This window comes from Pristiophorus japonicus, chromosome 7, assembly GCF_044704955.1.
Source record: "Pristiophorus japonicus isolate sPriJap1 chromosome 7, sPriJap1.hap1, whole genome shotgun sequence".
NCBI lineage: Eukaryota > Metazoa > Chordata > Chondrichthyes > Pristiophoridae > Pristiophorus > Pristiophorus japonicus.
This window is the reverse complement of record NC_091983.1, coordinates 194,445,081-194,468,224: the sequence shown is the minus strand read 5'-3', so window position 1 is coordinate 194,468,224 and position 23,144 is coordinate 194,445,081. Positions and strand designations below refer to the sequence as shown.

Genomic DNA, 23,144 nt, shown 5'->3' with positions numbered 1-23,144 from the left:
TAAACAATTTTTTATTAACTAGAAATTCTTCCTCCTTTTTGAAAAATACCTTTCCCTCCCATATTCACGTAGTCACCATATTTGACTCAGGAGAGTGGTTTGTAGAGTGTGTATAACTGCCACCATAACTGTACCCTGGATCTGAGCACAGTAGATTCTACTAAGCCCAGAAACAAGCCAACTCAGAAGTCCTTTAATCTGCTTGCCCTGCACAGCAGGGGACCAAAGACAAACATGGTTGAGAAGTGAAATCAAAAATTGAGCAGCAGCGTCAATAGATAGATAGATGGCAGACAGAGAGACAGACAGACTGACACAGACACCATCCTATGGAACTGTGAGTAAAAAACGAAGACAATATTGTCCTGGCTGCAGAATAGACAGTTGGCCAACACATCAGTGAAGTGGTCATTTACGGTTCCTATCAGTTTGAGTATGTTATTTAGGGTCATTCCCTTACCAGTCGGTATCTGATCAGGTGCATCAGTTAGACAACTAGTTTGAAACAGACTGCCGCAGCCAGGATTGCAAGATGGAGCCTCGTAAACAAAAGATGAACAGCTGAATAGTATTGTTTTAAAATTTTAGTAAAGCTACTCCTTTTCACTCAATCTTGGATTACAAAGAACTCTGAAACAAGTTCAAAACAGGAACGTCACCATCGCCACATCACTGCACATGCTATTTGAAAGTGAAACTTATTACAATGCTTCATTCGGCTTTATGGTCCGAGTGTGTTTTCGCAACTTATACGAGTTTAACAATACAGTTTTATATTGATCAGTCATGCAGCACATTGCAATGTTGCAAAAGTGAATGTAGAAATGGCCTTCTTCTGTGCTGTAAATATCTATGGTTTTAAGTATGATAATGAGATGATAATGAATGCATCTTCCAGCACATTAAGACAGTGAAGCATCACCTATTTCCACATTACCAGAGAAAACAGTTTACTGTAGCTGGAGAAAATTTTTGCTCGGAATTTGTGGATAGCGTCGAAGCAATGGCGATCGCTGCTGACCTCGAAGAGAGCTGCTCACAAAGATCTTGCGATCTCTGTGGCAAAAACTTTAGCTTTCTCGATTTTAATTTGATTGTAGCACTGTCTATAGGGGAACTGCAGTGTCCAGCAGCAGTGATGTCATCAACCTGGCTAAGCAGCCAATCACATTGAAGAATTCTCACAGACAGTAAATCAGGAAATAAAATGCGGCTTGTATAATTCACTTTTTAATAATTTTATGGAGAGCAAAATAAAGATTAGAACATATCCATGGGATTAAGGTAGAAGCTATAAACAAACTTTTGAAAATATTTTTTAATATTTTAAAAATCTAGTAATTTTTATCATAATGGAGAAATTTGACATTTCACAAATATAAAATTAGTTTTTCAGGTTGTTCAGTAGTAGCTATTATTCAGAATTCTGTTCAAAACCGAGTTACACTTCATTGCGAATGTTAACAGTTTCTCTGTCATTACTGGTACAAAAGCCAGGCCATTGTCGGTATGTTAATGCCATCACATCACCGAGCAAGTGTACAAAGCTTTTAAGTATACACAACACATGCACAGTACTCAACACACATAATCAAACATAAACATATGAACACCCATCTGACATATACACGCCCATCTGATGACTCATGATTTCTGTTATCTACTATTAACATATCCCTTCAAAAGGAAGGAAAGAGAAACCAATGTGACATTGTCGTCGCAACAGTCATACTGCTGTCAGCTAAATATAAAACCTATATTGTTAACGGCCACTTTGTTGCTGTTCCTTACCTGTTCCTTTTGATAAAGCAGCTGGTGCTCCCTACGAAGTATGTTTTCGTAACACATGGAATAAGTCTCAAAGTTACTGCGTTCCCTTCCCATTACATCACAGGCTAAAGCCATAAGGCAGCCACTTAAATGATCTTTGCTGAAAATAATCTGTCAAAAACACCAAACCATTAGAATACACAGTACAGCCATGCTTTGCACTGTTGCTTCACATTTGTACTGTTGTAAATCTTCCTTGTTGGTGCAAGTTTATTATTTCTGATCCTCCTGCCCCCCTCACCCTCAATCCACAAACAGGAAAATGATCACAATTCTATTAATGTTAATCTGCTTTCCTTTGGCCGTCACTAAACTCCAGCAAATTTTCTAGGCTCTGTCTAATTTAAATAATGTTGGCAGACCCCCAGTGGGATTCCTGCATGTGATGGGCACCAGATAGAAAATTGCTGCTGGAGACCTCAGGCACCAGCAGCAGGAGAGCAGCCCCGGCTGTCTGTGGGGCAGCGGGAGAGGAGTCTGAATGTTTTTTTTTTAATGTACCCAAAGTGCAGCCAATCATGCCGCTATTGAGGAGTTTATGGAGGTGACCTTTCAAATTTAAATCCACTTCTGCCCACCACAGCAACACTGAAGATTAGGGACATGCTGGTGTCCCTTTGTATCTAGCACTGTATCTAGTCTATGGGTACATAAGAACATAAGGACATAAGAATTAGGAACAGGAGTAGGCCATCTAGCCCCTCGAACCTGCTCCGCCATTCAACAAGATCACGACTGATCTGGCCGTGGACTCAGCTCCACTTACCCGCCCGCTCCCCGTAACCCTTAATTCCCTTATTGGTTAAAAATCTATCTAACTGTACAGTAGCATAATGGTTATGTTACTGGACTAGTAATCCAGAGGTCTGAACTAATGATCCGGAGATACGAGCTCAAATTCGGTTAATTAAATAAATCTGGAATTTTAAAAAACTATTATCAATAATGGTACGTATCATCATAGGCAGTCCCTCGTATCAAGGATGACTTGCTTCCACGCCAGAAAGGGATGAGTTCACAGGTGTTTCAATGAAGGACTTAATATTCTAGGTCCCCAACTACATGTTGAAGGTTGGAAGATGCCTGTGCGTGGATTTCTTTTACGTGTGGTGGCCGTTGCATGCCAGCCATCACACGGGCTTGACCGAGCGAAGTCTTGGTCCAGTGGCAAGGATTAACCAAGACAACTGAAGACCAGCTCTGCTGCACGGACCTAGTGCGCACACATATTGCAGTGTGGGCTGGCCCGTGCTGCCCCTGGGCCCTTGCCTCTTCTGGGTCCCGAACTCATGCCTCTCCTGCGCCCTGATCACGTCGCTCTGCAATCTCTCGCCACCCCTTTGGCCCGAGCTCGCCACTCCTACTGTACCTGATTGAGTAATAATAGTTTCAAACTGCAGGTGCTGCAGAGTAATTGGTCCACTGGTGCAGTGTGTCAGCCACCCATCCAATCAGCTCACGTATATGTTGTCTATACAGGTAAAAAAAAGTTATCCACGTCCTGTGCTGCAGTGAGGTCTTCTCCACCTTGTTTTTCAGTTCAATGGTACTTATGTCAACCATGAAACTACTGCATTATTGTAAAAGCCTATCTGGTTCATTAATGTCCTCTGCTGTCCTTGCCCTTTCTGGCCTATATGTGTCTCCAGACCCACAGCAATGTGGTTTACTCTTAACTGCCTTCTGGAATGGTCACCACCACCACCTTCTCAAGGGCAATTAGAGATCAGGAATAAATCTCCCCACATCCCATGAATGAATTTTTAAAATCTCCAGCACGCTCTTGGGGCTTCATTTGAGTGAATGGGCAGGATTCTCTCCCAGCAAGTTAGTTTGAAATTACCCCAAGTTGTGCGCGCTCTATAGACAGACACCCATTCATCCTTAGCTAGGGTTCTTTCAGAATCCATTAAAGGATGATTGAAAGCTCAATAAAAAGAAAGCATTTTTATGTTTATTTTTCAAGTGGCATATTCCACAAATTAAAAACGTAAAGGATCAAAGGAACATGGGAGCTTTTTTTGAGTTACATAATATTCATCTCTAACCAATATTACCATACAGAACTAAAAATGATATAAATTGAAAAGATTAGCTGTTTCAACTTTGACACAATAGCTACTTTAACTCAAGAAACCACCTTGGTAACTGAGTCCTGTTATTGACACTTGACAGCAAATTTACTTGTGTTTATTAAACTGCTGGCAAATTAAACTGGTTCCACACCTCTTTATCAGTTTCTTGTGAATGCTCCTTCAATTTTTGAACAAAGTTTTCAACAATTTGAGGCCTCACTATCGAGAAGTTTTCTGTCATGACTGAATGGTTCCAAACATCTGGAAGAAAGAGGAATTTCAAGTGTAAATTGCATATTTTTCCCTCTTTTAGTCATTGTGTTCTAAACATCTTCAGGGCTGCAAATCAGGTCTTTTTTAAAATATTATTGTCCTTCCATACTATAATGTAAATCTTTACCATTTTTAAATCAGAAAATGAACAACAACAACCTTGTTTCCTGTGCAAGCGTTCTACTCGGAATTCCTTCATGGCAAACGAGGTGGGCAGAGGAAACGTTTCAAGGACACCCTCAAAGCTTCCTTGATAAAATGCAACATCCCCACTGATACCTGGGAGTCCCTAGCCAAAGACCATCCTAAGTGGAGGAAGTGCATCTGGGAGAGCGCTGAGCACCTCGAGTCTCATCGCCACGAGCATGCAGAAACCAAGCGCAGGCAGCGGAAAGAGTGTGCAGCAAACCAGACACCCCACACACCCTTTCCCTCAACATCTGTCTGTCCCACCTGTGACAGGGACTGTGGTTCTCATATTGGACTGTTCACTCACCTAAGAACTCATTTTCAGAGTGGAAGCAAGTCTTCCGCGATTCCGAGGGACTGCCTATGATGATGATGCTTTCCTGTGGCAATAGGTTCAAGTACCAGAGGGCACAAGTTGCACCCATGGTCAAAAGTCAGGCAGAACATTGTGATCCAAATGGTAATCGAGTTGTGGGATTTTTTACCAGGAAAGGCCTTTGAAGTGGACAGTATAAGTAGCTTCAAGATGCCTACTGATAAGCTCAACTAGAAACATAGAAACATAGAAAAATAGGTGCAGGAGTAGGCCATTCGGCCCTTCTAGCCTGCACCGCCATTCAATGAGTTCATGGCTGAACATGCAACTTCAGTGCCCCCTTCCTGCTTTCTCGCCATACCCCTTGATTCCCCTAGTAGTAAGGACTTCATCTAACACCCTTTTGAATATATTTAGTGAATTGGCCTCAACTACTTTCTGTGGTAGAGAATTCCACAGGTTCACCACTCTCTGGGTGAAGAAGTTTCTCCTCATCTCGGTCCTAAATGGCTTACCCCTTATCCTTAGACTGTGACCCCTGGTTCTGGACTTCCCCAACAGTGGGAACATTCTTCCTGCATCTAACCTGTCTAAACCCGTCAGAACTTTAAACGTTTCTATGAGGTCCCCTCTCATTCTTCTAAACTCCAGTGAATACAAGCCCAGTTGATCCAGTCTTTCTTGATAGGTCAGTCCCACCATCCCGGGAATCAGTCTGGTGAACCTTCGCTGCACTCCCTCAATAGCAAGAATGTCCTTCCTCAAGTTAGGAGACCAAAACTGTACACAATACTCCAGGTGTGGCCTCACCAAGGCCCTGTACAACTGTAGCAACACCTCCCTGCCCCTGTACTCAAATCCACTCGCTATGAAGGCCAACATGCCATTTGCTTTCTTAACCGCCTGCTATACCTGCATGCCAACCTTCAATGACTGATGTACCATGACACCCAGGTCTCGTTGCACCTCTCCTTTTCCTAATCTGTCACCATTCAGATAATAGTCTGCCTCTCTGTTTTTACCACCAAAGTGGATAACCTCACATTTATCCATATTATACTTCATCTGCCGTGCATTTGCCCACTCACCGAACCTATCCAAGTCACTCTGCAGCCTCATAGCATCCTCCTCGCAGCTCACACTGCCACCCAACTTAGTGTCATCCGCAAATTTGGAGATACTACATTTAATCCCCTCGTCTAAATCATTAATGTACAGTGTAAACAGCTGAGGCCCCAGCACAGAACCTTGCGGTACCCCACTAGTCACTGCCTGCCATTCTGAAAAGTACCCATTTACTCCTACTCTTTGCTTCCTGTCTGCCAACCAGTTCTCAATCCACGTCAGCACACTACCCCCAATACCTTGTGCTCTAACTTTGCACATCAATCTCTTGTGTGGGACCTTGTCGAACGCCTTCTGAAAGTCCAAATATACCACATCAACTGGTTCTCCCTTATCCACTCTACTGGAAACATCCTCAAAAAATTCCAAAAGATTTGTCAAGCATGATTTCCCTTTCACAAATCCATGCTGACTTGGACCTATCATGTCACCTCTTTCCAAATGCGCTGCTATGACATCCTTAATAATTGATTCCATCATTTTACCCACTACCGATGTCAGGCTGACCGGTCTATAATTCCCTGTTTTCTCTCTCCCTCCTTTTTTAAAAAGTGGGGTTACATTGGCTACCCTCCACTCGCTAGAAACTGATCTAGAGTCAATGGAATGTTGGAAAATGACTGTCAATGCATCCACTATTTCCAAGGCCACCTCCTTAAGTACTCTGGGATGCAGTCCGTCAGGCCCTGGGGATTTATCGGCCTTCAATCCCATCAATTTCCCCAACACAATCTCTCGACTAATAAGGATTTCCCTCAGTTCCTCCTCCTTACTAGACCCTCTGACCCCTTTTATATCCGGAAGGTTGTTTGTGTCCTCCTTAGTGAATACCGAACCAAAGTACTTGTTCAATTGGTCTGCCATTTCTTTGTTCCCCGTTATGACTCCCCCTGATTCTGACTGCACGGGACCTACGTTTATCCTTACTAACCTTTTTCTCTTTACATATCTATAGAAGCTTTTGCAATCTGTCTTAATGTTCCCTGCAAGCTTCTTCTCATACTTCATTTTCCCTGCCCTAATCAAACCCTTTGTCCTTCTCTGCTGAGTTCTAAATTTCTCCCAGTCCCCAGGTTCGCTGCTATTTCTGGCCAATTTGTATGCCACTTCTTTGGCTTTAATACTATCCCTGATTTCCCTTGATAGCCACGGTTGAGCCACTTTCCCTTTTTTATTTTTACGCCAGACAGGAATGTACAATTGTTGTATTTCATCCATGCGGTCTCTAAATGTCTGCCATTGCCCATCCACAGTCACCCTTAAGTATCATTCGCCAATCTATCCTAGCCAATTCACGCCTCATACCTTCAAAGTTACCCTTCTTTAAGTTCTGGACCATGGTCTCTGAATTAACTGTTTCATTCTCCATCCTAATGCAGAATTCCACCATATTATGGTCACTCTTCCCCAAGGGATTGCTAATTAATCCTCTCTCATTACACAACACCCAGTCTAAGATGACCTCCCCCATAGTTGGTTCCTCGACATATTGGTCTAGAAAACCATCCCTTATGCACTCCAGGAAATCCTCCTCCACCGTATTGCTTCAAGTTTGGCTAGCCCAATCTATGTGCATATTAAAGTCACAAAGTGCATATTATAACTGCTGCACCTTTATTGCATGCACCCCTAATTTCCTTTTTGATGCCCTCCCCAACATCACTACTACTGTTTGGAGGTCTATACACAACTCCCACTAACATTTTTTGCCCTTTGGTGTTCTGCAGCTCTACCCATATAGATTCCATATCATCCAAGCTAACTTGTACTCTTGCAGGGAGTCAAAGCATACATACTTTTAAAACAACATTCTTTAATTAAATAAATAAAATCAGAATTGAGTGGGCAGGCCTGCAGGAATTCATCAATTAAATAAATTATATTGGACTCAATGAATTACTAAAATAATATCACAGTTAACAAATTGAGTAAATAATGTCCATCAGCTCTATTTGTAATTTTCAGGTGGTCTTCCAGCAAGGGAGGAGGTTAATGGCCCCTAAAGCTTCGGGTGCCTGCAAGAGCAGAGCAGGGCGGGTGTCCTGTAGGACAGTACCGTGATCAGGGCCCTTGAAAGTAAGATTTGAAGGTGGAAGCAGCAAAATAATTGTCTCAAAATTGATTCCACTCTTGAGGGATGGATTTAACATTTAAGGTCCTCCTGCTATGTCTTAACATCGCCAGCTACCAATAACATGCCTTCATTATTAGTATCTGGTGTTGCTAGGGTGGTTTCAATTCAGGCCAATGTCTACCATCAAAGGGCAGAAAGGAAAATTGTTAATGAAGTAGCAATTAGCTACCACTAGGTGTCTCTAGCAGATTTAGAAATGGTTTTCTATACAGCTTTTCCTTCCTGTTCATTATCGCAGTAAAAGATCTCACAGAACTGGTTAATATCCAAAGCTTAAGACCGATTTTTTGCAAAGTAAAATTTATATTATGAGAGCTTTACTTTAACTTCTTGGACAGAGACAAAACAGTAACCTATGAAAGTGAGGAGCTGTCAGCCTTTTTGATGAATGTGCTTTACCTGTTGGTAGAGCTCCTTCTCCTCTGGCTCTTTCTGACATAACAAGGGTCATCTCCTTCGCAATTTTTTTCTGAAGTTCATGGATCATGTAACATTCCATACTTTCAAGTATTTTATGTAACTGAAAAAAAGCAGACAAAGCAGTCATTTACTTCACATTTCATTTGACTTTTTATTTTGGGTTCTTGGGGTGCACAGAGCAAAGTACTGAAGGCAGAAACAACCCTTATTACAACCTGGGTACATTATTACCAGCAAATTTCCCATGAGTTTGCTCACAGACAACAATGAAAATTGCCTGTCCTTCTGGAACTGTCTCGCTGCTTCTTTCATATTCTGTATTTTTTTCTGTGTCCCTGCTTCTGTCTGTATGGACCTCATTTTTCTCATCATAATCTTTCAATCTCCCAATTTGTGTCCAACTCTTTTCTCACTATTATTCTTTATGTAAGTCTTTCTCCCCTCTCTCCTCAAATCACGGGAATGTCCTCATTTATTAAACACATTTAACAATTAGTATCTATTTATTAAACTGCCAAATTTTTATCTCAGGACCTGCTGTTCGGGCATCGGTGCGAGGATCTGATCAAAGGAGGGAGTCGGAGACCGATTGGGTCTTAAACATGGGCCATAGGAACTGCTAGATGAAAAAAGACCAAGGTCTTTCTAGGGGTTAGCTTTGGCACCTTCTTGCCTCTGAGTTAGAAGGTTGCAGATTCAAGAGACTTGAGCACATAATCTATGTGGCCAAGGATAGGAGTGGGGACCGGGAGGGGGAAGGCATTCGGCCAGGGATAGGTGCGGGGACCGAGACCGGGAGGTCATTCGGCCAGGGATAGGTGTGGGGACCTGGAGGGGGGAGGCCATTCAACATGGGATAGGTGCGGGGACCGGGAAGGAGAAGCCATTCGGCCAGGGATAGGTGTGGGGAGCGGGAGGGGTGAGGCCATTTGGCCTGGGATAGGAGTGGGGATCGCAACTGGCACTGGGAGACCCTTCGGCCTGGGATAAGTGCGGGGACCGGGACCGGCATCAGGGGAGGGAGGGGGGGGGGCGAGGAGATAGATTTTTGTCATTACACTTTAATAATTTAATGGAGGTAAGTTGCTGCAATGTTTAATGTGCTTGTGCAGGTTGCTGTGAGCTGGCTGTATGTTTCACTTTCCAGCCTCAGCCCGCATTGTGTCCCTGATTACCGAGGCAACCCGATCTTTTTGCTGCAGATCTTGGGCTCCATCCCCAAAACTAAACGATAGGCTAGGCGGCGCCAAAATGAAGAATTCAAACGGGGAAACTTGGATGATTTTTTTTTGCCGTACTTGGGCCCCAAAAAAACGGGTGTAACTCTTCAAGTACGCCAAAAAACAGCTTTGGGGAAAATTGAGCCCTAAATACTTAACTGTTTAGAGGAGGGAACTCTTTGGAAAAAAGCATGCCCTATAAAAAGTATTTCAACCAAATTAGGACTTTGCTCAACATACCTGTCGAGTTTTTATTTCCACTTCTGATGTCCCCTTTGGTGGGAGTAGTGGCTGATTGTCCATCATCATTCTCTCATACTCATCTTCCAAACCTAACCGGCAGGTTATTGCTTTCATAGTTGGGTACAGGATTTCCAACCTAGAATGGAGGGCACAGTCTTCAGTTTCACTGATTGTTTTTCTGGAACAGTAAGTTGCTGTTAAGATTTGACTACTGATAAAAACATTTACTGCTAAGTGCCCAGATAGTTATATCTATTGCATTGCATTCAGTTGCATAAAGTCCAAACACAAAAGGCTAGGGATTACTTGTTACAATAACATTTTGCCTCCATATACCTCACCATTCCTCCTCCAGTAATTGACAGCCTCGGACTTGCTTCCAGGTTCCTCTCAGCTTTTCTCCGCTAGCTATTGTTATGGACTTGAGAATAGCACAAAAGGGTGAAGGAAATCTGTAGGAAACTGTTAGGGAATGGAGGAAGACTTTCAGAGGGATTGGCTTTTGCTGGAATTTGCAAAGTAGTGTTTGAAGGTGCTGGAGGTACCATCTGGAGGTAGCAGAAACTGTCACAATAAGAAGGGTGAAATTTGTCAACTAATTGATGGAAAGATTCAATCTGGCCACCATGGAGCAGCTGGTATGGTCTGATGAATCCTTTCTCATGCTAAGCTCTAAATTCATACGAGGCAAGACCCCCCCAGGAGCTTCTCATTGTAAGCTTGAGAAGAGGACCAATTGACTAGAGGGATTTACTGCCTAAGCATCCTGCAGTGACAGTGTTTCTGCACTGATATTAGCCTCCTCTCAGGATACATGAATATCAGCCTGGTCAGCGGAGAGTCAGTAGGGAATCTTGGGTCTCCCTTCATAGCCATGAGTATGCAAAGCAGTATTAGTCGTGTATGTGCTTGGTGATCTCCTGCATAAGGTAAATAACCCTCAGTTTAAGACTAATTGAAAATTTTTATGGGGACTTGCCCAAAAGTCTCTTATATAGGCTACATCACTTCTTGAATGTTTAATTCCCCCCAAAAACTCTTCCCCTCCAATCACATAAATTGCAGAATAGCATCTAACACATAACCTCACAGGTGACCATAGACCTGATAACCTCAGTGGTACAAAATTTCATGTTTAATATGCAATCTGATAGCACATAATTGCACACAGCAAACTCAGTACGATTTATTAGAGAACAGAGTATAATCTATATTGTTAATAGCATGCCCAGTGCATACTAAAGGATAGAATACCTGTACGTATTACAACATTCTCGTTTTCCATCTTCAACTTTTTCTCACCTGTACAATCTGCAGAACTGTTTGTAGAGGGTCATAGAGTTGATGTGCTCCACGCCAAGCTTCAGGCTACCCCATTCCTCCTTAAACACCTCAAGTTGTTTCCACAATATCAAGAAGCATTTAAACGCACTGTACGCTGCTATGGGCTCCTCTGCTTTCGAAGAGGTTACTATTTTGCTGACTGGGGATTGTTTTCCATCTTCCTTTTCTTCAACTTCACGGTCCTGTAGTACAATCCAAAAATGATAAAGCGTAGGGCAGTTGCGCTTCAGTAAAGGGAACCCACGTGTACAAGAGTAAATTAGATGTTATATGTAATGTATATAATGACTCGAAAGACTTGTTACTGTAAATTCACTCAGGTGCAAACCTGGTTCAACTTTGTTCGCACCCAAAGTACGCACATGACATGGTACTCGCTCTTATATACCAGGGCCTGCGCACGTACAGCCCGATGCCCTCCGACAGTGGCGCCCCCTGGTATCTAGTGACCCCAAGCATCAATACATAACATTATAATAGACAACTTCAGCAGGACTGAGAGTCCTGACGAGGTGGGCGGTGTTAGATGCTACAAACTCGGTGGCTTGCTTCCCTCTAACATAACATAGAAAAAATGGTGAGGCTACACTGTTGGATATGTTAGCTGAGCAAGTGACCTTTTAACTGTCCGTTCACAGCTCTGCATACGTGGCTGTGATGGTAAAAATTTATGGGAGATATCATCAACAAGGCTCGCAATGCTGCACGTAAGATACGAAGGCCCGCAAATATTCACGCTCCTTTATTTCACTTTCCCTTTTCCTCTCCTCATACAGCCCTCCATTTCCTTGACTGAGAGGCCAGATAGGCTTAACTGCTCCCAGGAACCTGGACTCAAGCCGTTCAGTTAAGATGTCTGCCAAAGCAGTTGAAGGTGACTTGCTCACCCTGCCTGGCATCAAATCAATACTTCCCAATGATAGAACAGTCGAGTACAGGAAATTCCTGTGTGAGGTAGTCAGTCTAACACTTCCGAGGCAGAATATATTGGAGTAACACCAACAAACCATGGGCTAGAACCTCCACTTTTTTTGCATGCTTAACGCCCACTTAAAGCCTATTTTACCGCTGAAATGACATAGAACGCCCATATATCACCCATTTTGGCACAAAATGGAAACCGACGGGCATTTTTAGAAAACTTATCACTGAGCGTTACTTTCCCCATGCGCTTAACGCCGGGAAAAAATATTACCACCTGCTCACGTTTTCTGGGCGGAATCAGCAGAATGGGTGAAGTCAACGCCCATAATATCGCCCAGCGTTACTTTCCGCACGGAATTAATGCTGAGATTCAATATTAACGCCCGCCCACTGTTTTTTGTTGTAAAGAGCATATTTACCCAAACTAGCGGCCATGGAGATCGCCCATTGTCAATTTCACCACCTCGCACACATATCGCCCACAATGTCGCTCGCTCAAAAAAACGCCCACAAAAAATGGAACTAATTGGAACGAACGGCAACGGTGTGGCTGGCATTTGTTAAATCCCACTCTTACGTGAGGAGCTGATATCTGAAAGATGTGCCTGAAAGAGCGCTGATGTGAGTGACAACGCTGACACACTGCTGAGTGTGCAGCTCAGACATCAATGGTGCCCATCATATTGGTGCCAGTTAATGTTTATGTTGATTGATGTTAAGTTGTATATGACCCTTTCATGGTAAGGAATCACCAGTGTGTAACGGTCCAGCTATCTGAGACAATGCGCTACAAGGTTATGTTCAATAACAAAAATTTAATACCTTCATAAGTATCACAGCCAATAACACCTAACCCCCGCCCACACCCCACTTTTTCCACCAGTGACATAAATCACATGTTCAACATGCCCAGCAACACAGAATATAAAGGCAAAGCAGGAGCGTGGTCCCCAGCCCCCATACATTACAACAACTTGCATACACCCAGGTGGAGATATAACACAGCCATCACCTGCGCACATGCAGCTCACTTTCCTTTCCCCCTCCCCTTCTTCTCCTCACCTCTACCCCTTCCCCTCCTCGCTCCATGGCGCCTGGCCAAGGAGCTCCTCAGGTGGTGCCTCATTGGGGGGGATGAAGGCAGATGCGATCGTTGCACGGGTACGGGAGCAGGGGGTGCCGAGGAGGCAACATTCTCTGATGCAGAAGCAGGATCTTAGTCCTTGCTCTCATCTGTCATTCGCAGTGATGGTGCGGAATCTAGGTCGGGGTGGAGTGCCGCGCTCGGGGACCATTGGGAGGCCTGTGGCAGCAGTGTTCCTGGCTATCACATCTAGGGCCTCCGCCATGCGTGGAATGTACTCTGTCATGGTGGCCAGCTGTCGGGATATGCCCCCAATGCTTCGATGAGTTGGTCACCAATGTCTACAGTCCTCCTGCACAACTGTACCATCTCTCCGCTGTCATGGCGCGCTCGTGGAACAGACCTGCTGCATCCCTGAGGCCTCCGCGGGATCGGTGCCATCCTGGGGACAAATGTGGTGCCCTGTGGAGAGGTGCTTGAGGCCGGTATCTCCAGAGTGGAGGTGGGAATGACCAGAGGACCACTAGATGGCCTTGGGATGGAATGGCTTCTGGAGCGTGGCGATACAGGTTCTTCGAAGTCCCCGCTCTCATCCGTGGAGAACAGACCCAGCGGATTGACGGGCGAGAATCGGAGCTCCTCAGCACCAGATGTAGTAGGATCGTCCGCCGACTCCTGCCCCGCGCCCCCACCTTCTGTCCTCTGTGGTCTTGCCTGGGGCCGTGCTGCTGGTTGAGCTGCAAAACACAAATGAGGTTATTAGAGGAAAAGAGGGTGCTAGGGTGACAAGGTGAGTCCAGCGCTACACACAGCATATGCACGACAAAAGCACCACCGCTCTCAAAATCATCACAGACATCACATTTCATGACCATCAACACATTGTGCATTGCAATGATTTTCATTAGGCCAGCATTATTTCTATGACACTTTTAGAAATCATCTATCATATATGATTGTTCGGACATGAGTGGGTGTGGCATCTATTGACTTTACATGACACAATGGTGTAAGGTTTACTCACGTGGCATCACTTCAGAGTCTGCAGATGTGTCCGTGGCTGTCCGGGGGTGCTTCCCCACGAGTGCAAGCACCCGCTCCTCCATCTCTGTGATGTCGCTGGGGTCTGGTGGCCGCCCACCCACCCGTTCATCTCTGCACGGACCTCATCGTCAATAGCTTCTTCTGTAAAAGGTGACAGGACGACATGGCATGAGATCATTGCATGATATCATTGCTAGGTACTGTCACAGGCACTGATACAACACATAACTGACAGATGTAATCATGATTATTATGATTATTATCATTCTTTACCTAAAGTCGTACAACGTGACCGCAGCCTTTGAGTGAAACATTCCCGGTAAAAGTGCAAGACCTCACATCTGCTGATAGTCACTCATGACTGTTACAAATCAAATTATATAAATAAATAAGTACATGTAAATCAATGTAATACTCTTGCAGATCCCACAAGGTCGTTCCATCGTTTGCAGCCTTGCTTGCCCTCACGCACCTCGTTGGTCTGCTATCTCGGTCCATATCCTCTGGTAGGTCTTTGGGGTGGGCTTTCCACACCCTTCCTGTGTCAAATCATCCCAGCGTAATGACCTCCTGCAGGAGAGAGACATTTGCCTTGTCCAAGAACCTCCTGGCTGTTTTGCGCCCTCCAATGTGCTCCTCTCCCAACTCACTGCTCTCTCCAGCGTCAGTCTCCACAGCGTACTGTGATGCCTCCTCCTCTCTCTCCATTATAGGCCAAATTCGGTCAAATATGTGGCTGGTAACAGCTACTTTTTGTTTGCCTACTTGCTGTGAAGCTCTAAAGTCTCCCTTCTTCCTCCCAAAGCAGCCACATCACATCCAGCCACTCCTTCAGTCCCTCTGAGCTCCCTCTTCCTCTGTCTCCTCTTCTGCGCATGTTATAGTGACCCTTGACCTCGAGAATCGCGGGAATCGAACATTGCCATGCCGTTGTTAAGGACGGCCACACGTTACAGCAGAAAGTCAAAAAAATTTAACGCTACTGCCCATTTTATATCGCTCACAGTAACGCCTATTCTTAAAAGTGGAGACTAGTTGGTTTGTGAATGGACGAGAAGTTGGTGATCTGAAAACCTTTTTTACCGCCCACGTCGGAAATATCAGCCAAACCACAAGAGTGGAGGTTCTAGCCCTATACCTCCATGTCGTACTAGTTTTTCAATATTTTCAAACAAATACAAATGAATGAAAACATTCTAAATGTAACTTGGCATGAGAATCCTTCTGGGGTCATTCACAACTTGTCTGCAAGTACATATCAGCAAATAGCAAATCGAATAGCTAGGGTTGCAGATAGGGCTTTAAATGAAAGGGTGGAGGGGGTGTTCAGATGAGGGTAAATTTAGAAAATGAAAGAAAAAAGTCACGGCAATGAAGCAGTGCAGCAATTTGGGTAAAGCTAAGCAGAGTGTGACAGGAAGGGCCAGAGAGTTTAACAGTAATAGTGCATCAGCGAATAAGGTGAAAGCAGGGAATAATGGTAAAAAGTTAAAATTAAAGGCTCTTTATCTGAATGCATAAAGCATTCGTAACAAGATAGATGAATTAGTGGCCCACATAGAGATAAATGGGTTTGCTCTAATAGCCATTATAGAGACATGGTTGCAAGGTGACCAATATTAGGAACTAAATATTCCAGGGTACTTGACATTCAGAAATTGGAAAAAGGGGGGGGGGGGGGGCGGGACGGTTATCCCTGATAATAAAGGATGATATAAGGATGGTAGTGAGAACAGATCTCGGCTCGGAAGATCAGGAAGTAGAATCAGTATAGGTGGAGATAAGAACCAACAAGGGTCAGAAAACACTGGTGGGAGTAGTTTATAGGTCTCCTAACAGTAGCTATACCATTGAACAGAGTATCATTCAACAAATAATATGAGCTTGTAACAAAGGTAATACAATCATTGTGGAGGACTTTAATCTTCATAGACACTGGGCAAATCAAAGTGACAATGGTAGTCTGGAGGACGAGTTCATGGAATGCATTCAGGACAGTTTTCTCGAACAATAGGTCGTGGAACCAACCAGGGAACAGGCTATTTTAGATCTTGTATAGTGTAATGAGACAGGGTTAATTAATAATCTCATCATTAAGGATCCTCTGAGGATGGGTGATCATAATATGATGGAATTTCACATTGATTTTGAGAGTGAAATACTTAAATCCAAAACCAAAGTCATAGGGCTAGAACCTGCACTTTTGAGCTTAGCGCCCCAAAATGGGCGTTATTTCCGGCTTGGGCGTCAAAAAAAGGTTTTCAGATCGCCGGCTTCTCGCCCATTCTGAAAACACCTAGTTTACATTTTTGAAAATGGGCGTTACCGCGAATTATATCAAATGGCCGGTAGCATAACATTTTTCTGACCTTCTGCCGTAGTGAGGCCGTCCTTAGCAACGGCATGGCAACGCTCCATTCTCGCGATTCTGGAGGTCAAGGGTCACCATGACATGCGCAGAAGAGGAGAGAGAGGGAGCTCAGAGGGACTGAAAGCATGTGTGGCAGTGGTGTGTGCTTGTTTGGCTGTTGTGGGAGGAATGACGGTGATTCACCAGCAGCAAAAAGCTTACTAAGCACCAAGAACAGGGGTTGGTTTGTACAGAAATACTGATGATTTCAGACTAATGTTCGGTTTAAATGTTTTTTATTTAACAAAACCTTGCAGCACATTGGCTCAGATAGCTGCACCATTACATGCTGGTGATTCCTCAACATCAAAGGGTATAATCGCACTTAACTTCAATCAACTTAAACTTTAACTGTCACCAAGGTGATGTCCACCATTAATGTATGACCTGCACACCAAGTGTATCAGCTTTGTAAATAACACCAACATTCTTTCAGGCAAAGTGATCATTGATGAGCTCCTGACATAAGGCTCTTGCAGCTATCATGCCCTTTCATGCGGTCTACAGGGGGGTGGGGGCATGGCTTCAGCGTCAGCTGATTGTCTGGCCCGATGTCAGCGTCCGCTTCCTCGTCCTCCTCTTCCTCTCTCTGGTGAGGTGGACTGTCAGACTCATCAGGCAATTCTTGTCCCCTCCTGATAGCCAAGTTGTGTAGCATGGAGCAGACCACCACGAATTGAGCTACCTGCTCAGGGTGGTATTGGAACTCGCCTCCTGAGTGGTCCAGGCATCTGAAGCACTGCTTCAGCACTCCAATGGTTTTCTCAATGATATTGCGAGTTGCTCTGTGGCTCTCATTGTATCGCCTCTCGGCCTCGGTGTGGGTATCACACGGGGGGTCATCAGCCAGGTGGCAAGGCCATATCCTTTGTCCCCAAGCATCCAGCATTGACCTTGTGTCTCATTGATAAACAAGTCAGATACAGTGCTCTCACGCAGGATGTGTGCATCATGGATGCTGCCCGGAAATTGAGCATTCACTGCCAGTATAATTTTCTAGTGGTCAACAACCAGCTGGACATTCAGGGAGTGGAATTCCTTGCGGTTCCTGAAAACCTCTGCATCCTGAAAAGGTGCCCGCATCGTGATGAGTGTACAGTCTATTGCTCCCTGCACCTTGGGGAAGTTTGCAATTCTGGAGAAACCTAGAGCTTTCTCACTCTGTGCCTCCCTGGTCATAGAGAAGCTGATCAAGTCCCTCCTGCATGCTTCAGTGACCTGTCTAATGCAGCGATGTGTGGCACACTGAGAAAGTCTGCAAATGTCGCCAGCTGTGGCCTGAAAAGAACCCGAGGCATAGAACGACAGTGCCGCAGTGACTTTGACCTCAACGGACACTGTAGTTCTGATGGTGCGGGCAGGCTGCAGATCTGCTGGCATACCTCAATGATAATCGCTTTGTGGAAGCGCAGTCTCCGAAGGCAGGTGGTGTCGGGCAAGTCGAGGTAAGAATGCTTCTCCTTGTACTTGCGGGGGGTGTAACGTTTGGTCTTCCTTATCTGTCTGTCACTTCATTCATTGGGCATATTCCAGCGTTCCCTTGGCGATGTCAAGTCTGCTGCATGTAATTGGTCACCAAGAGAGGGTGAGAAAGGACAGGTCCCATTGCAGTAGCTCTCTGTTTTTGCACCGATTGCTCACAATCAAGGAATGTTCCGACGAACACACTTCTTCAATTCCAAACGATCACAGTGTGGTCAAGATGTTTTTAGAGATGTTCACATCAACTCCAACGACCTGCAAAATACATCTGAACTCCGCTGAGCTTGAAGCACAGCAGCCTTTTAAAGGATGCGACATGTGATCTACAACATGGCGTCCATAACGCTGTGAATCGTCCTGGTTAGTGCCACTTTTTGTGGCCGTTTTTTTGAGTGAGCGATTTTGTGGGCGAAATGTGTGTGAGGTGGTGAAATTGATGATGGACAACCTCCCTGGCCACTAGTTTAGGTAAATAGGCTCTTTACAACAAAAAACAGTCGCCGGGTGCTAATATTGAATCTCGGAGTTAATTCCGTGTGGAAAGTAACGCTGGCCGATATTATGGCCGTTGAAGTCGCCAATCCTGCTGATTCCGCCCCAAAAAAGTGGGCGGGCCGTAATATTTTTTTCCGGCGTTAAGCATGTGGGGAAAGTAATGCTCGGTGATAAGTTTCCGAAAAATGCCCGTCAGTTTCCATTTTGTGCCAAAATGGCCGATATATGGGTGTTACACGTCATTTCAGCGGTAAAATTGGCATTAAGTGGGCGTTAAGCAGGCAAAAAAAGTGGAGGTTCTAGCCCATAGACCTCAATTTTCCCCAACAATTTTTTTGGGCATATTTGAAAAGTTGCGCCTGTTTTTTAGGGGGCCCAAGTACACCAAAAAAAAATGTTTCCCCGTTGGATTTCTTCATTTTGGCACAGCCTAACCTGTCCTTTAGTTTTGGGGGTGGAGCCTTGATCTGCGCCAAAAAGATCGGGTTGCCACGGTAACCAGGGACACAATGCAGGCTGAAGCTGCAAAGTGAAACATACAGCCAGCTCGCAAAACATTAAAATATATTGCAGCAACTTAAAAACACATTCAAATACATTGCAGCAACTTATCTCCAATTATTAAAGTCCCCTCCTGATGCCGGTGCCAATTCCCACCCCTAGTCCTGACCGAAGGGCTTGCCGGTCTGCTTCCCTAGCCCGCCCCGAGCCCCGAGAGCCTTGCCGGTCCCGGTCCCGCTCCCCCGACCGACCCTAGCTCTGGCCGAAGAGCTTGCCGGTCTGCTTCCCTAGCCCACCCCGAGCCCCGAGAGCCTTGCCGGTCCTGGTCCCGCTCCCCTGACCGAAGGGCTTGCCAGTCCGCTCCCCCGCCCGACCCTGGTCCCGAGTGGCCTCCCGGTCCGCTCCCCCGCCCCTAGCCCAGGCCGAGTGGCCTCCCGGTCCGCTCCCCCGCCCCTAGCCCAGGCCGAGTGGCCTCCTGGTCTGCTCCCCCGCCCAACCCTGGCCCTGAATGGCCTCCCGCTCCCCCGCCCATACCCCTGGCCGAAGGGCTTGCTGGTTTACTTCCCTAGCCCGCCCCAAGCCCCAAGTGGCTTGTCGGTCCTGGTCCCTCTCCCCTGCCTCTACCCCTGGCTGAAGGGCTTGCTGGTCTGCTTCCCTAGCCCACCCTGAGCCCGAGAGCCTTGCCGGACCTGGTCCCGCTCCCCTGCCTCTACCCCTGGCCGAAGGGCTTGCTGGTCTGCTCCCCTACCCAGGCCGAGTGGCCTCCCGGTCCGCACCCCCGCCCAACCCTGGCCCTGAATGGCCTCCCGGTCCCCCGCCCCTAGCCCAGGCCAAGTGGCCTTCCAGTCTGTTCCCCTGCCCCTATCCCTGGCCAAATGGCCTCCTTCCTCCTGATTCCCACACCTAACTATACCAAAAGGCTTCCCCACCGCTCCCTCTCTCTCACCTCTTCTGCTGCTGCTGTCCGGGCATCTGCTACACTTAGCTACGCCGATTTCCTCACCTGCGCCATTTCCTTAACTTTCCAGAAGGTTTTTCTGCAGATGCCACATACGCTGACTTACGAAGAACTGGAGTAACTCTCAGCTGGCCAAACTTGTCTAAATGGCCAAAAGTGGCACGGATGGCAGGTTACGCCCCCTTTGGCTGAAAAAATAGCGTACCTAAAAAAATCATAACTGAGCTACGCTGGTGCAAATTGATCGGGGAAACTGTTATTTTTAAACTTAGGCCAAAAAAAGCAGCCTGCTCCAAAAATCACTGGGGAAAATTGAGCCCTTAAACTTCAATAAAGCCAAATACATAGGGTATCAGGGGCAAGTTGGCTAAAGTAAATTGGAAAACTAGATTAAAAGATATGATGGTAGATAAGCAACAGCAAACATTTTCAGAAATAATCAAAAATTCTCAACGATTAAACATCCCTTTGAAAATATAAACTCCACAGAAAAAGTGATCGATCCGTGGCTAACTAAAGAAGTTAAGGATAGCTTTAGATTAAAAGAAGCTTATAATGTTGCGGAGAATAATAGTAAGCCTGAGAATTGGGAGAGGTTTAGAAATCCGCAAAGGATGACTATTAAATTGATAAAAAGGGAGAAAATAGAATGAGAGTAAACTAGCAAGAAATATAAAAACAGATTGTAATAGCTTCTACAAGTACTTAAAAAGGAAGCGAGTAAAACAAGTAAGCATTAGTCCCTTAGAGGTTGAGACAGGAGAAATTATAATGAAGAATAAGGAAATCGCAGAGACTTTAAACAAATATTTTGTCTCTGTACTCACAGTAGAAGACACAAAAATTATACCAATAATAATGGGGAACCAAGAGGCTCAGGAAATTGAGGAATTTAAGGTAATTAATATCAGTAGAGAAAAAGTACTTGAGAAACTAATGGGACCAAAAGGCGATAAATTCCCTGGACCTGACGGCCTGCATCCTGGGATTCTAAGAGAGGTGGCTGCAGAGATAGTGGATGCATTGGTTGTGATCTTCTAAAACTCCCTAAATTCTAGAACGATCCCAGCAGCTTGGAAGGCAACCCCACAATTCAAGAAAGGAGGGAGAGATATAACAGGGAATTACATGCCAGTTAGCCTGGCATCAGTTGTCAGGAAAATGCTGGAGTCCATTATTAAGGAAGTAGTAACAGGACACTTAGAAAATCATAATATACTTAGGCAGAGTCAACATGGTTTTATGAAAGGGAAATCGTGTTTAACACATTTTTTGAGGATGTAACTAGCAGTGTAAATAAAGGGGAAGAAGTGTATGTAGTATATTTGGATTCCAAAAGGCATTCAATAAGGTGCCCCATAAAAGGTTGTTAGACAAGATAAGGGCTCATGGGGTTGGGGGTAATATATTATCATGGGTAGAGAATTGGTTAACGGTCAGAAAACAGAGAGTCGGGATAAACGAGTAATTTTTAAGTTGGGAGGCTGGAACTAGCAGTGTGCCACAGTGAGCAGTGCTTGGGCCTCAGCTATTCACTATTTATTATTAATGACTTAGATGAAGAGACCGAGTGTAATGTATCCAAGTTTGCTGACAATACAAAGTTAGGTGGGAAAGTAAGCTGTGAGGAGGACACAAAAAGCCTGCAAAGGGATATATAGACAGGTTAACTGAGTGGTAATAAGGTGGCAAATGGTATAATGTGGGCTTTGGCAGGAAAAATACAAAAACATACGGTGAGAAACTATTAAATGTTGATGTTCAGAGAGATTTAGATGTCCTCGAAATTGTGTATCACCCCGTTTGGGGGCGGTAACCTTGGCGAGGCGGGACTTGTTGCATCCGGCACAGAAGTCCCGTCCCGCGACCGGAATTCGGGTTACCGCCCCCGAGAGGATGTGGAGCGTAATGTTGGCCACACTACTTCCTCTCGGGGGTGGTATGGGGCACCAACCACAGAAGCCGGCCGAAAAATCAAAATGGCGCCGCGCACCTTCCCTTTAAACTTCGCCCTACGAGTGGAGTTCGTGACCCGCGAGACTGGGGCTGACATTGCCCGCGTCGACCTCATGGGCGCTGCCCAATTTCCACCGCGGGGCAAAAAGGGGGCACTGCGCATGGTGATTACATCATTGCCGGAGGCACAGAGGCCCAGGGCGCTACCGGTGAGAGTGGGGCGCGACTGGTTTTGCACCTCTGCTAACTCCCGTGCAATTTCGCATGAGCTGGTAGTGCCCCCCCCGGGCGAGAAATAGTTTGTGCCTCGTTAGTGCCCCCAGGAGGCACTGACAGCAGTTGCAAACCATGTAAATTTCTCCCCCGGAGAGTTAGCATGCAGGTACAGCAAGCAATTAGCAAGGTAAATGTTAGGTTGGCCTTTAAGCACATAAGAACACAAGAAATAGGAACAGGAGTAGGCTATACGGCCCTTCGAGCCTGCTCCGCCATTCAATAAGATCATGGCTGATCTGATCATGGACTCAGCTCCACTTCCCTGCCCGCTCCCCATAACCCCTTATTGTTTAAGAAACTGTCTATTTCTGTCTTAAATTTATTCAATGTCCCAGCTGCCACAGCTCTCTGAAGCAGCGAATTCCACAGATTTACAACCCTCTGAGAGAAGAAATTTTTCCTCATCTCTGTTTTAAATGGGCTGCCCCTTATTCTAAGATCATGCCCTCTAGTTCTAGTCTCCCCCAACAGTGGAAACATCCTCTCTGCATCCACCTTGTCAAGCCCCCTCATATTCTTATATGTTTCGAGAAGATCACCTCTCATTCTTCTGAATTCCAATGAGTAGAGGCCCAACTTACTTAACCTTTCCTCATAAGTCAACCCCCTCATCTCTGGAATCAACCTAGTGAACCTTCTCTGAACTGTCTCCAAAGCAAGTATATCCTTTCGTAAATATGGAAACCAAACCTGCGTGCAGTATTCCAGGTGTGGCCTCACCAATACCCTGTATAACTGTAGCAATACATTCCTGCTTTTATACTCCATTCCCTTTGCAATAAAGGCCAAGTTTCCATTGGCCTTCTTGATCACATGCTGTACCTGCATACTATCCTTTTGTGTTT

General features: G+C 45.3%; 1 protein-coding gene across 3 annotated transcripts in view; it reads right to left on the bottom strand.

The window, feature by feature from the left end:
• The window catches only part of LOC139267396 (uncharacterized), a 277,107-nt gene that overhangs the window by 82,424 nt on the left and 171,539 nt on the right, over positions 1–23,144 (bottom strand). For all 3 annotated transcript variants that reach the window (XM_070885663.1, XM_070885664.1, XM_070885665.1), the window contains 5 exons: positions 11,128–11,351; positions 9,823–9,961; positions 8,342–8,462; positions 4,057–4,166; positions 1,792–1,941 (listed from right to left, as the gene is read on the bottom strand). In XM_070885663.1, coding sequence (XP_070741764.1) covers positions 1,792–1,941; positions 4,057–4,166; positions 8,342–8,462; positions 9,823–9,961; positions 11,128–11,351 — 744 coding nt within the window. The remainder of the gene's footprint in view (positions 1–1,791; positions 1,942–4,056; positions 4,167–8,341; positions 8,463–9,822; positions 9,962–11,127; positions 11,352–23,144) is intronic.